The sequence below is a fragment of the Pantherophis guttatus genome, chromosome 13, assembly GCF_059756535.1.
Source record: "Pantherophis guttatus breed Tessera chromosome 13, ASM5975653v1, whole genome shotgun sequence".
In the NCBI taxonomy this organism is placed as follows: Eukaryota; Metazoa; Chordata; class Lepidosauria; order Squamata; family Colubridae; genus Pantherophis; species Pantherophis guttatus.
Window position 1 is genome coordinate 17678771 of NC_142075.1, and position 15299 is coordinate 17694069.

The following is a 15299-nucleotide window of genomic DNA, read 5'->3' on the forward strand; positions in this document are numbered from 1 at the left end:
AGCTATTTGGAAATTTTAAGTCGAAATCTCCCCCCCCCCGTACTCGTAGTCTTCAATTTAGGACAGCAGTTAAGCCCAAAATTTCTGTCGCTAACGGAAACATGTGCTAAGTGAGTTTTGCCCCCTTTTACAACCTTTTTTTTTTGCCACAGTTGTTAAGTGAATCACTGCAGCTGATAAGTTAGTCCCTCAGTTGTTAAGTGAATCTGGACTTCCCCATGGTCTTTGCTTGTCAGAAGGTCGCAAAAATTGATCACATGACATCGGGAGACTACAGCCGTCATAACTATGCGTCAGTTGCCAAGCGTCTGAATTTTGGTCACAGGACCATGGGGATGCCGCAACGGTCATAAGTGTGAAAAATGGTCATAAGTCACCTTTTTCAGTGCCGCTGTAACTTCAAATGGTCACCAATTGAACTGTTGTAAGACGAGGATTACCGGCAGTAACCCAAAATCTAGCATAGTGAAATTGATAAAAGTAGATTGCAAAAGGTTTTGTCATTTCCCGAATATCCAAAGTGTGTGAATTTGTTGTGACTTCGTTCTTCATTAAAGCCAGTCTCCAGAGTAAATTCACAGCTGTCTTTTGCATGCATTTTAAATGCTTGGGTTTCTGCCTGAAATAGTCTTTAAAATGCTGCATCAGCTCCAGTGGTGGATTGCTCCTGGTTCGCACCGGTTCGCAAGAACCGGTAGTAAAAATTTTTAGTAGTTCGGAGAACCGGTAATAACATTGACTGGCCATGCCCCCGAACCGGTCCCCGGCCCGGTCGCCACTCGCTTACCCCGCCCACCTCATCAGAGGCTTTTTTTTTTTAACTTTTAAAAGCATTTTTTCTATAACCTCTTCGGCTGAAAAAATGCTTTTCAAAGTTAAAAAAAAAGCCTCTGATGATAGCGCGGCTCAGCTGGGATCTCAGAGGCTTCTAAAAGCATTTTTTTTCTGCAACCTCTTCAGCTGAAGAGGTTGTAGGAAAAAAAAATCCCTTTAAAAGCCTCTGCCGATCCCAGCTGACTTGCCTGATCGTCAGAGGCTTCTAAAAGCATTTTTTTCTGCAACCTCTTAAGATTGTAGCTGGGTGACCTTGGGCCAGTGTTCTGCCCCAGCTACGGACCCCAAAGAACGCAGCAGATACAAAGTCTGTAGAAAACTTAATTTACTAAAATAACTCAGTCTTTTTCAAACAAAGGCTGTTAATAAACTTTCTTAACAGCCTACAAGAAACCAAAGATAAAGTAATCACAATTTTACTATGGTTGGCAGAAAACCCAGAAGCAATTTGCAGAGAATCCAGACGCGAAGGAGAGTGAACTAAAGTTGTTCCCTACAAATTGCTTCAGTTGGCTTTCCTCCTTAAATAGGCTAAGGGAGTGGCCAATTAGCCCCAAGCCTTACTCTCGAGGGGACCTCCTCCTGAGGAGCCATTCCTGCCTTTTGGCAGCTCTGCGCGCCTGTGCATCGAGAAGAGGCTCCTCCTCTTCTTCCTCTTCACTTTTGGGAGTTTCTGGAGGTTCTGAAGGCCCTGGCTGAATCCCTGCCTCTGGCACCACATCTTTTGCAGCCTCCTCATTATCCGACTCGAGTGCCAGCTGCACAGGCTGCTGGCGCAGCATCACACCAGCCTCCTCGCTGTCGGAATCAGCTACTAGCTGCACAGGCCGCTGATGGGCCACAACAGCCAGTCGTTCTCTCTCTACCCTAAAGAAGAAGACAGTGGCAAACCACTTCTGAAAAATGTTGTCCAAAAAACTGCAGAAATTTGTTCCAAACAATCTCCGGGTGTCAAATTCTGGCTTATGTTTGATAGACATTCTTTATGAAATCCTTTGAGCTGCAAATTGAATTTAGTTGCATTTTTTTTGACTTATCGGTACATTTTGGGTTCTGAGAATTGGGTTCAAAAAGGCAAGACGAATTAATTTCTTTCTCGTTGTTCTGCCTTTCTTTTTGGTGTTGCAAAGGCTACCTTCATAAAAACTTTATCTTTCTCTGCAGACGTGCACGCGAGACTCTAATGAATTGGAAAACTAATTAGGCTATCTAATTGATTTTGCATGAGTTGTCGTAAGGAATGTGCCTTGCACAGCGCGCACACACACACACACACACACACACACACACATACACACAAAAATCCCAAGAATAATTCTCAGTGGTTTGTGATTAGAAATGGACAACTGGTCACGGGACTGAAATTCAAAATGGGAAATGATATAGGGGGATTTTAATAGGGGAGAAGATACATGCTAATACCTTTATAAACTCCAACCAGTGAGGAAAAAAACCTTAGCAGAGAAAGTTTCCAAATAAGTTTTTTTATGGCAATTGGAGTTTTTTTAAAAAAATTTAAATAATTTTTATTGAACATTTTTTAATACAAACAAACAAACAAACCTACAAACAAAAAAACAAGCAAAAATATTTACATCTTCTTTTCAACATCTTCGCATCAGTAATCTATATTTATACACTTTCTCTTTCTTATCTTAATCTATCTCTTATACATATATTCCTAGTATATCATATATATATATTCTCTTAATCTAAATATTTTATTTACATTTAATATAAACAGGTACCTAGTTTCCACGATTTATATCTTCCCATTTGTTTCCATATTTCTCCACCTAATTTAACCATTGTTTAGTTTTCTTTTATCCCTCCCTTTTTTTTTCTTTTTCCCCTTTCTCCTCCAACCATTTATACCATTTCTCCCAGACTAAGTAATAATCTGTTTCATCTTTTTCTTGTATCTCCTTTGTGAGCTTATCCATATTATTGGAGTTTTATCTTCCTCTAACATTCTAGCCCTGTTAACCGATATATATTTTTCTACTTCCTCAGTTTTTCCATTACAGGTAGTCCTCGACTTACGACCACAATTGAGACCCAAATTTATGTTGCAAAGTGAGGAATTTGTTACCTGAGTTTTGCCCCATTTTACGATTTTCTTGCCACCGTTGTTAAGTGAACCACTGCAGATGTTAAATTGGTAATAAGGTTGTTAAGTGAATTTGGTTTACCCATTACTCCTTACCTAAAGGGGATGATGTGACCCCGGGACACTGCAACCCGTCATAAATGTGAGACAGTTGTCAAGCATCCGAATGTAAATCACGTTACCATGGGGATGCTGCAATGGTCATAAATGTGAAAAATGGTCATAAGTTAACTCTTTTCAGTGATATTGTAACTTTGAATCATCACTAAATGAACTGTTATAAGTTGAGGACTACCTGTAAATACCAGGAGGGTGAATTTTGGGAAAAAAGAACATGCAAAGAAAGACATGCAATTCCGTAGCTAAACAGCAAACATTTAATACTTTTTTTCCCCCTTTGGAGTTAGACACTGTGCATTTCTGAATGAAATCTTGTTTGAATAATCTAGTAAAATTTGAAGTTTCACAGTTGCATCTACTTTTCCAATTGTATTGTGTGCGGAGATAAAATTTTAAACTGTGTAAGCACACGGAAAAGACCGAATGGACTGAAATGGGTTACATAAATATGCAAATATATTAGCAAAACTTTCTTGAACCTGTTACTTCACTTGGCTTTGAGGGCTGGGAATTTTTAAGAGCTGGTCAGTCCCAAGGCTGTTTTAATGTCTCCAAAGTTCCACCCAAAAACTTAAATGCTGATGTTCTGTGTTCATATTAAGTGGATCAGTTTATGAGCGGCTTCATTGCACCATTAGCTCCAGATGTTACACGTATTTATACTGGTACACTGAAATAATTGTCATGGCAACGGATGAAAAAAACGTTCTTCTTTTTTTTTTTTAAATGCGTCAACACGTGCCTTGTTTTGAGTTAGAACAAGGATTCTGAATTTTGGCACTGGCTAAAACATGTGTTGGCTTGACCAGTAGAGTCACTTCGGTCTCTTGGCAGGATTTGTGAAGATTTGTGACTGACAAATTTGACTTCATTTTCTCCTACAAACCTGATCCACCACATGGTGTGAAGGACTCCCATCAATCTTTTGAAAAATCTTAGAATAACAGAGTTGGAAGGGTCCTTAGAGGTCTTCTAGTCCAACCCCCTGCTTAGGCAGGAAACCCTACACCACTTCAGATAAATGGTTATCTAATCTCTTCTTAAAAACTTCCAGTGTTGGAGCTTTTACAACTTCTGGAGGCGAATTGTTCCACTGATTAATTGTTCTAACTGTCAGGAAAGTTCTAAGTTGCTTCTCTCCTTGATTAGTTTCCACCCATTGCTTCTTGTCCTGCCTTCAGGTGCTTTGGAGAATAGTTTGACTCCTTCTTCTTTGTGGCAGCCCCTGAGATATTGGAAGACTGCTATCATGTCTCCCCTGGTCCTTCTTTTCATTAAACTAGACATACCCAGTTCCTGCAACCGTTCTTCATATGTTTCAGCCTCCGGTCCCCTAATCATCTTGGTTGCTCTTCTCTGCACTCTTTCTAGAATCTCCACATCTTTCTTTACATCGTGGCGACCAAAACTGGATGCAGCATTCCAAGTGTGGCCTTACCAAGGCATTATAAAGTGGTATTAACACTTCACATGATCTTGATTTCTATTTTATCTTGATTCTATTAAATGTGCCTTAGGATTTTCCGCCAGCGTAAGGGAGTGCTTGTGACAGTCGGTTCTTAGGCTGATGAAAATGCAGTAGAGTTAGGGTTAAGATAAACAGCCATTGCTGGCTCAGGAATTCTGGGAGTTGAAGTCCACAGGTTGTAAGGTGCCATAGTGGCTCACCTCTGACCCGGAGCATCCCTACTCTGTGCAATTGTATTGGGCTCAGATACTACGTTTCTTGGTATAAACTAAGGCCAGTAGTGCTCAGTGGTTGGGTTTACACGTCATAATAGGGCGGTTTGTTTAAACCACGATTTGATAAATGAGCCACAAGGACCCAGAAAAAGTTAATTTGTCAGTCCTGGTTTATATATGGTTCTGACTGCGTTTGTATAACACATGTAACCTAGCAACAAAGCATGGCATATAGATGCTGTGATTACCTTCTCCAGCTGCTTCCTATTTTGTTCTCAGCATAAAGGGTTCCTACCAACACCATCCTATGTCGGGGTGGACTTCAAAATTTTTAGCAAGGGGTACTCTGCCTGGTTGCTGGGTGGGCGTGGCCATGGTGGGCATGGCCTAGTTGTCCTCCTGCACTGGGTGGGGATTTAGCCCTCCCCAGGCTCCGGAGGCTTTTCTCGAACCTCCAGGAGGCTGAAAACAGCTGCCCCAGGTTCCGGAGGCCCTCTTCCCGAACTTCCGGTAGGCCTGTTTTTCACCCTCCCGGAGCCTCCATGCATGCCCTGAACTTACCTGCACCCTCCTGAGAGGGGCGGGGCAGGGTGAGCGGGACCAATCAGAAGTGGGATTTGGGGGTTCTCCGAACTGCACAGAATCTTAGCTAGAGGTTCTCCCGAACCCCTGCAAACCCCCAGCAGCCCCACCCCTGATCCTATGGTTAACCTGGTTTCTGGTTTAGCTTCCAGGTTTGGAGCTGGGCTGAGCACAAATTTCTTCAAGCAACCGAGTTAATTAAACCAGGCAAAGGAGGAATTACATCCTCAGTAGCTTTGGTGTGTCTGCCTTAATTCTTAGCTACTATGCTTACCTTACATCTTTCCGATTGTATTCCAGGAACTACCTTGTGTCTCTGTTCTTTTCTGGCAGTGTTTTGTGTGGCTGTGCACTGTCAGTCATCACCATACGCAAAACAGTAACGACAGCTTCTGCGGCGTAGCCAAAGGCTGATTGTACAAGTTGAGATTCTAAAGCGTGTCTTAATCTCTGTGACAAATCAATTTTATGATTGACTTCAAGTATTACTAGCATCAAGTATTAATGCTGCCACTTGAAAGTTTGGCACACCCTCTTAGAATTATGCCTAGGATGGTTGTTTGCAGGGATACGATGACTGTCTCTGAGATCTGCGCAGTTGCTTTCTACTACCTTTACTTTCTACTACCTTTCTACTACCTTTACTACTTACCTTTACTACCGTTTTGCAATGGTTCTACTTACCTTTAATACTCTCTACACTCGCGCGTGCGCCAAGCTTCTGCACGTGCACAGATCGCCTATGATGACATCCGGGGCAGTGGGCGGAGCCTACCGCCGGTTTTACTACCGGTTCCTGCAAACCGGTCTGAACAGGGGGCAACCCACCACTGATTGGTTTCCATTGAGAGAAATTAAATGGCTCGACCAACTGTTATGGAATCAAAAGGCTCCTTTGGTGTTATAAAGATCTATATTCCTTTAGGAACAGATGGCTGTTTTATCAGTCCAGAGATTTATGACTTCTTTTAGGATTGCCGTTTCAGGGCAAAATGGCCGAACGAATTGGGCTTTGGAGTGGCTACATTAGCTGCTGTTCTCACACTGTGCTAAGCTGATATACAGTCATTTCTTGGATTCAGTGTGTTATGCGAACCCAAGCATTGTGAAGCTATTCCACAAGCTACAATGAAAGAAACTGTGAAGCTATTCCACAAGCTACAATGAAAGTTTACTGTGATTATGATTTAATTGTGATTTAGTAGCTTGTAGGGTTTAGAAGGTTGTAGAAAAAATGCTTTTAAAAGTAAAAAAAAAAAAAAGTTGGCCATGCCCACCCAGTCACATTAACCCCCCACCAAGGCATGCCCACAGAACCGGTAGTAAGAAATTTTACATTTCACCATTGTCTAAAATGTAGTAGATACTGTATGCTATTTGGGAAATTATTTGTGTCTTTTCTTCTGTACTGTATTATTTTTTGTGACGGAAAAGAGGGGGAATAAAACCTGTTCACGTCATCTGGACTGCTGGTGCTTATAATTGGGGAGGACAGAACTGAAAGCTTTCCTTTTTATGATAGATTTAGTTTTAAGTGTCGGATTTGAGCTCTCACCATACATCATTTCAGAAACCATTCTTGAACATTATTTTTATTAGAACTTTTCAGCTGCAAGCATCAAAAGTGGGTCAGCTTGCAAAAGCAAGATAGATTTGAGAAGAGATGCAGGTTCCCCCTCCCCTCTCGAATGTGGATTTTGAAATACTTTTTACAAAAATGAGCAGGAAGCCAGTTTCTGATTAAAAGGAGGTCTCAGATCTTCCACAGTTGCTCACTAGGGAGGCTGTTAGAAGATGCATCTTCTTATGTCATTCTTGAATCCGTAGTGGGAAAAAGAGCTGTATATTTGTCAACCTTTGTGCAGGGGTGGGCTTCAAAAATTTTAGCAAGGGGTTCTCTGCCCGGTTGCTGGTGGGTGTGGCCTAGTTGGCCTCTTATACCACAGCGGAGGGGGAGGTTTTTGCCCTCCCCAGGCTCCGGAGGCTTTCCTCGAGTCTCCGGGAGGGCGAAAACAGGTTCCCCAGGCTCCGGAGACCCTCTGGAGGCCAGAAATGGGCCCATTTCCAGCCTTCCTGAACTTTTGATAAGCCCGTTTTTTGCTGTCCCCGAACCTCCTCGTGTGCCTTGCACTAATGGGCATCCAAAACGGGCCACGTGGGGACTCCTGGGAGGGCTGGGAGGGGAGGGGTGAGTGAGGCCAGCCAGGAGTGGGATTTGGGGGTTCTCCGAACCGCACAGAATCTTAGCTAGAGGTCCTCCCGAACCCCTGCGAACCCCCAGCAGCCCCACCCCTGCCTTTGTGTATGTTGAATGCAAGGAACTCCACTACAAAGATTGAATTATTGCCAATCTTAGTCAGGCCTACTACGTAAACAAATTGCTTCATCGTGGTCATGAACCAGCACAAAAGAATTGACATTCAAATATTCAAAATATCCAAGGATAAATTGACAGCGTCAGGATAGGTATGAAAAGAACATGCAGACCCCTCCCCCCCAAAAAAATTGGGTAGAAGACAATATAACAGAATCAGCGGTAGGTTGCTACCGGTTCTCCCCGGTTCTTGTGAACCGGTAGTGGAAAATTTTGAGTAGTTCGGAGAACCGGTAAATATCACCTCTGACTGGCCCCGCCCCCAATCTATTCGCTGCCTCCCGAGTCCCAGCTGATTGGCTAGAAGGAAAAAAACTGTTTAAACTCTTGCCGCGGCGCTTGAAAGGGACGCCCTACAGCTGATCAGCGGTAAAAGACAGTATGGTGGTATTCCGGTGCCTCCAAAAACAAATGGGTAGACCGGTACGGCTCTGCAAGCAGTTAAAAGCCTGGTAGACCAGTACCTCTGCTAAATCCTAAAGAGTTGTCACATGACCATCAAACCACACCCACAAAATAAGCCACGCCCACAGAACCGGGAGTAAAAAATTTTTAGAACCCACCCCTGAACAGAATACAGTATATTTTCATTTTCATTTTCATTTTCATTTTATTAAATTTGTATACCGCCCTACTCCCGAAGGACTCAGGGCGGTGAACAGCCATAAAATAAAACATTTAAATACAAAATTTAAAATAGAGATAAAACAAATTAAATAAATTTGGCTGAACCATATTAAGTCAGAATATGCTAAAAGGCTAGCTCAGGCTACGCATGTACAAAAAGAGGAAATTAAAATGACTAAACTGGATTGCATAAACTTGGCCTGGCAGTATGAAATGCAAATAATGTACAGATACTTTACTATATGTGCATATACACACACGCTTATTCTCTCTGTCTTACTTTCTCTCACGCGCGTCTATTTTCATAAATAAAACAACAACATTTATCCTGGGAGGGATTTTTTTTTTTTTTTTAAAACCCAGTAAACTTCTCTTACAGACTGTTGTCAAACCTGAGAAAACAAGGGTACAATAGCTGACTTAGCACGAACGCCCCAAATCTTATGATTAATGTTGAGCCTTATACTTGGGCTGCAACTGATAACAAGGGTTGGAAGGAAAGGCTGTTTAGAGCTCGTAGCATTCCTGCACAAATGCAGATCACAAGCTCTGATATAGCAACCCACTGGATTCTCAATAAGCCTCTTGTTTTGCTGTCTGTTAAGGGCTGCAAAAAAAAAAAACACCCAAAAAAACCCCCCTGAGTTAAGTGTTGTTAAGGATCTGGCAGGCAACTGCACACAAATGCCTTCAAGGTTGCGTTCAGCTTACTGGGTCAGGGGTTGTGCTGCCCGGGTGAGGATAATTAGTTCCAAATGGTTTGTCAGGATTCTTCTGTGTAAGTTTCCAGGCTGCAAAACGCCTGGGAAGAGCTCCCAGCTAGAGGTGGCCCAATAGATAATCAATCCATTAATTAACCCACTTAAGGGAACTCTGGGGAAACTATACTGAAGGCTTTCGGAGCGGGATGCTTTTTGAAGCCGTGTTTTAACAGCGTTCAGCAAATGGACACAACTTTAAAGGAGCAGATGTGCGTGACAAACTGGCACCCTAGGGAAGATTTAACGCTCCTAAAATATTTATCTGTGCGATGCAACGATCGACAACAATGGGCGAGTAATTTTGCAGTGTTTTTTAAAAAAACCTATGCATGTTGTAGTCACCATATCGCTTATATATCACTATATATGATCAACCATATATATATATATATATATATATATATATATATATATATATATATATATATATATATATATATATATATATATATATATAATTTATATATATAAATATATTATTTGCAAAAAATTTAAATCTCGGGTGTTTTCCCGCGTCATGTTAAATAAGTTAGTTAAAATGTTTAAAATTCTGGTTAAAATCCTAGCTTAAAATCTTCTAAAAATCCTTACAGAGCACAGAGTATACTCATATTCTCATATACACCATATTCCACCCATTTTTTTTTTCTTTAATTTATATGCCGCCCTTCTCCGGAGACTCAGGGCGGCTTACAATGCGTTAAGCAATAGCCTTCATACTTTTGTATATTTATATAAAGTCAGCTTATTGCCCCCACAAACTGGGTCCTCATTTCACCTACCTTAGAAAGGATGGAAGGCTGAGTCAACCTTGAGCCTGGTAAGATTCGAACCGGCAGAAATTGCAGGCAGCTGATGTTAATAACAGTGCTTTAGTCTGCTGCGCCACCAGGGCTCTTTTACAATTTTACAACGACAGGCCATCTCTTTCCATCTCTTCTCTTTTCCTTCCCTCTCTTCCCTCTCTTCCCTTGGCTCCTTATTCTTACTGTGGTTTGGGAAGGGCAAATAATCTGGTTAATAATGGGAAGATCCCCAATGAACTGAACCTCAAGCAGAAAATAACTCAGCGGTAGGGTTCATGCATTACATCATAGATTACTAGCCAGGCCTGGCTGCCTTTAATTGTAGCTTGGAGCGATAAACAATTGTTTTCAGACATCAGTGGTTGGTTCACAGAATATTGGGTATCAGGATAGTGTAAAGGTTAAGATGTTGGATGAGGGAGAGATAAATTAAGAATTTACTTGACCGTAAAGCTTGGATGACTTTGGGCCAATGATGCTTTCCCTTCCCAACTTATCACACAGAGAATTATTATGGTTTGGCACACAGCCAACTAGATGTTCCAACTAGACTTGACATTTTTATCAAGTCCTTCCCTAGGACTTGGGATAGGTAGATGTGGTTGTTTGATGGTGTTAGAGGTATCGTTGTAGGATGTAAGCTGTTCCACATAGAGCTGCCTTTTGCAGTTGACTGATGGTGACCTTGTCAATGCCGATGGCGATCAAGTGATGCCCCCCAATTGATGGTGTTCAGTTTGTTTTGGCATTGCACCCAAGGTGCCTATTACTATTGGTACTATCTTTGCTTCCCTTTGCCACAGTCATTCTACTTCTACGATTACTGTCAGTATTATTAATTGATTATTAATCCACTTCGATGGAGCTCAGGTTGAACAAGTTGAATGGTTTAAAACTGATGACAACAATGGAATTACCACCAGGCTGCCTCACTGCCTCAGCCTTTGCAGCCCTGACATAGTGCCTCTGGCGAAGAAATAACCTACACATTGCTACCAAAAGGCACATCTGTTGATCATTAATACTACTGTACCAACCCTTCTGAACAGCCCAGATATCTGGAGCTTACTCAAAGTCTCCCAAATGGGCTCCCTATGCCAAAAAAATGAGAGATTTCACTCTTATGACAAATTGACCCCATGAAAGAATGGTGCTGCAACCAAGTTATGGTAACTGACGGAATTTCAGAAGTGTTGAATGCCATGGTGTGGCCACATCTGCCACGTAGCCCCAGGCTGACTCTCTTCTTGATTGTTCTGGATCTGTAAGCCTTTCGAAGTAGGCCAGTTCAACAAAGAGAAACTGCAGGAAATCCAAGAATGCTGTTTTATTGCTGCAGGGTATAATAACAGAATCTCAAAAGTCTAAGCTTCTCTCCGTCTCATCTTATACTAAAACAAAATCAAGGCAGGGTTGTTTTGATTTTCCTTCTCGTACTTCCTTCAATCTCGGGACTGCATAATCTCCTGTCCGAACCCCTCTTTAATGGTTCTTCTATAGCAGTGGCCGGTCCCCAACTTTTTCATCTCTGAAGACCGGCAGTGGTGGGCGGGGGGTATGATGGCTTGGCGTGTTCACTCATCACTTGCACAAATGGAGTTTGCACACTCGCCCATTGCATGCGTGGCCCAGTTCCAGTGATGGGATTCAGCCAGTTCGCACCTATTCAGGAGAACCGGTTGTTGGAAGAAATCTTATTTTGTTTTTTTCCACTTTACAGGGCTAATCCTGTAAGGAAGTCAGGAAGGAAACATTCTGGTGTTGTTTCTAGCCTAATCTTTATTGCCCTGCTTACAGAAACTGCCTCTATGGTTAACCTTTATTACATTGTAACAGCTAAGGTGAAGCGCCCATCGACATGAGTGACATTGAGTTGGCCACGCCCACACGGTCACATGACCACCGAGCCATGCCTACCCAGCTGGTCATTAGGGCAGAGAACCAGTTGTTAAATTATTTGAATCTCACCACTGCCCAGTTCCCAATGGACTGGGGACTGCTACCAGTCCACAGACTGGGGGTTGGGGGCCCCTGTTCTATACCTTTCCCGAAGTCAGCTGTCTCAGTGCAAACAAGGAAAAGAAAGAAAACACAAAGTGTGCAAAGAAAAGAGTTTCTAACTGCCATTTCCTCATTTGCAATATGACCTATTTCTGAACTATGATTTTTTTTCTTTGCCCAATTTAAGGGACTTGATTTATTCACCGACTTTGGCTAACTTGCTAGCTCCAGTGTCTCCGTCTGGGATAAGCAGGACCAGATCTGAAAAAGGGATGAGCCAGACTAAAGGCTGACTAATGAATATTTGAGTCCCCCCCATGCGTAATTCATTCCAAGCGTCCTACTGACCAGGTTTCCTTGCTGTAATTCAGATTACAGGACAGGCCCATGCTTCACCTTGGTGACCAACCAGATGTGCCAGGGGCAGCTCAGCGGGATTGTGTGCACCAAAACCCTCTGCTGCGCAACGGTGGGCCGAGCGTGGGGTCACCCCTGTGAAATGTGTCCAGCCCAGCCTAGTCCTTGCCGAAGGGGATTCATCCCAAACATCCGATCAGGAGCTTGTCAAGGTAAGGTGTCTCACAATCTTTCTTACATGGCACACAGCTAATCCTTGACCACAACGGAGCCCGAAATTTCTGTTTGTTAAACAAGGCGGTCGTGAAGCGAGTCTTGCCCCCATTTTATGACCTTTTGGGCACAATTGTTAAGTGAAACTCACTTTATTTCAGAGGTGGATTTTCAGCAGGTTCTGACCAGTTCTGGTGAACCGGTAGCGGACATTTTGAGTAGTTCGGAGAACCGGTAGTAAAAATTCTGACTGGCTCCACCCCCATCTATTCTCTGCCTCCCGAGTCCCAGCTGATGGGGAGAAAATGGGGATTTTGCAGTATCCTTCCCCCAGAGTGGGGTGGGAATGAAGATTTTACAGTATCCTTCCCCTGCCATGGCCACCAAGCCACACCCACCAGGCCACACCCACAGAACCGGTAGTAATATCTCTCGCTCCCACAGAGAGGGACTCCTCAGGATGCCGTCAGCCAGGCAATGTCGGCTGGCGACCCCCAGGGGGAGGGCCTTCTCTGTGGCAGCTCCTGCCCTCTGGAACGATTTGCTCCTGGAGATACGAAGGATATCGGATCTCCGGGTCTTTCACCGTGCCCTAAAAACTTTTCTTTTCCATCAAGCAGGGCTGGCGTGAACCCCCTCCCCCTTTTTTAGCCTTTTAAATTGTCAATGGGTTTTAGTTTGAATGTTTTAAATTTTGGGCCAAAGTCATATAATTCTTTTAAAAATTTTAAATTTTGTATTTGGTATGTGTTTTAGTTCTGGCTGTTCACCGCCCTGAGTCCACTAGGAGAAGGGCGGGATACAAATTGAATTAAATAAATAAATAAATAAATAAACAAACAAACAAACAAACAAACAAACAAACAAACAAATAAATAAATAAATAAATAAATAAATCTGCCTCGACCTAATGAATGGTTATAAATTGAAAACTATCTGTCTCTATTTCAAGAGGGCTTCACTCAACATCTGTTGTGACCCAGGCCCAAGTAGGTAGTAGTTGATGCAAACAGTTCCAAAACAAACAGACCTTATTAGAACAGCTGAGAATTAACTCATTCTCAACTTAGTCCAAACTAAATTAAAACAAACTCTTCATAACACAAATTCTTCAGTCTAATCACCAACCTTGGTATAATTAGGCAAACTGCCAAAGGCTTCTCTTGGCAAAAGTTCAGAAGCAGAAGACACCGACCAAAGATAAGTGCAGCAAGACAAGAACAAGTCTATCAACGTTGTTTTCCGACAAAGAGCCCAAGAGCCGTTGCTGGTCTTTTAAGCCTTATGGGAGGGGCCAATCATCTCTTGGCCTTACTCCCGAGTTGTCCTCTTTGCTTTAGCTGCTCTTGCCTTCTGGCAGCTCTTCTCATACATGCACTAGGAACAGGCTCCTCCTGTTCCTCTGCCTCTCTACTGTCAGCCTCTGGAGGCTCCGGAGTCCGCACATCACTCCCCGATGGCCCTGGCCCCATCTCTGCCTCCGACGCAGAGCCCTCATCCGAGCCTTTCCCAGCCTCCAGGACTGGCCCCTGTTCTTCCTCAGCCTCATCGCTGTCCGACTCCGCTGCTGCTGGCGGACCACAACACTGTCTCTATTTCAACATCCAAAGACAGTGTTACACAAAAGAAAGCGCAGAAACTGTGGTTAGATCCATTATTATTAGCTCTACTCTTTTTTCACCATGTCCTCAGTTCCTCTAGGTATGAAGGTCTTCCTGATTTTTAACCATAAGGTTCCTATGTTTCATAACTTCACTACTGAAAACTTAGTACGGTCAAAAGCCCTGAGTTTTTAAGGCAAACAAAACTTAACATTGGATAATCCTGCAAGCTTTCCAGGTTTCCTTTTCATGTTTTTTTTCCCCCAAACACGCTAATATAGCTGTCTCCCCAAACCCAGAGATGACTCTTTTAAGATTCTAGGGTTTAAAAAAAAACAAAAACCAGCCTATTACACAATATGCTAATTGAAATCCATTTATGTTTGATTTTTGAATCTCAAGACGTGCCAAGATGCCTGAAGTCTGTGTTGCCGTTGAAAGTTCTTACTCTGCTTTTGGCTTTTATTTCGAATACATCCAGCTGTATAAATTCTTTTATTGTCTGAACGTCTGGCAGGAAATAGGAGAAAGTTAACAGGGACAGCAGCTATGTGCTGAATTGGTGTGGGCTTAATATTCTCAAGATCCTGTCTATGAAGGAGTTCTTTTTTTTTTTTTTGGTGCAAGACCTGCCTCTAAAATGCCGTTTAACGAGAGACGGTAATTTGTGGGTTGCAAAAAAAGTAAAGAGGATGTAGAATACCCCACGTTATTGTTGTGCATCCAAAATCTCTCCCAGGGGAATTCAAGATCCCGTATTGCGGGGATGAAATGCTTCTTGGTTCAGGACCAGATCGGGCGAACCGGTAGCGATGGCGGCACGAGGCTCCACCCACTCGCCCGGGGGTCGTTACTTCCTGCTTTTAAAAGGTTAAAAAAAAAAAGGCTCTGACGATCGCACACCACAGCTGTGATCGTCAGAGCCTTTTTAAAAACTTTTATAAGCACTTTTTTTAAACAACCTATTCGCCCGAATAGGTTGTAAAAAAATGCTTTAAAAAAGTTTTAAAAAAAAAGTTGGCCACACCCATCCAGTCACATTACCTCCCACCAAGCCACGCCCATAGAGCCGGATATATATATGTCTTCTTAAGTTTTTGCAGGTGTGCATATGCAAAGAATTAAAATCTCAGGTGTTTTCCCGCGTCATTGTAAATAAATTGGTTAAAATGTTTAAAATTCTGGTTAAAATCCCAGCTTAAAATCTTCTAAAAATCCTTACAGAGCACT

The 15299-nt window shown here is 42.6% G+C and overlaps 1 protein-coding gene across 2 annotated transcripts in view; it reads left to right on the forward strand.

Annotated features, from left to right (window-relative positions):
• The window catches only part of FBN1 (fibrillin 1), a 189338-nt gene that overhangs the window by 45440 nt on the left and 128599 nt on the right, over positions 1-15299 (forward strand). For both annotated transcript variants that reach the window (XM_060693282.2, XM_060693281.2), the window contains exon 7: positions 12270-12467. In XM_060693282.2, coding sequence (XP_060549265.2) covers positions 12270-12467 — 198 coding nt within the window. The remainder of the gene's footprint in view (positions 1-12269; positions 12468-15299) is intronic.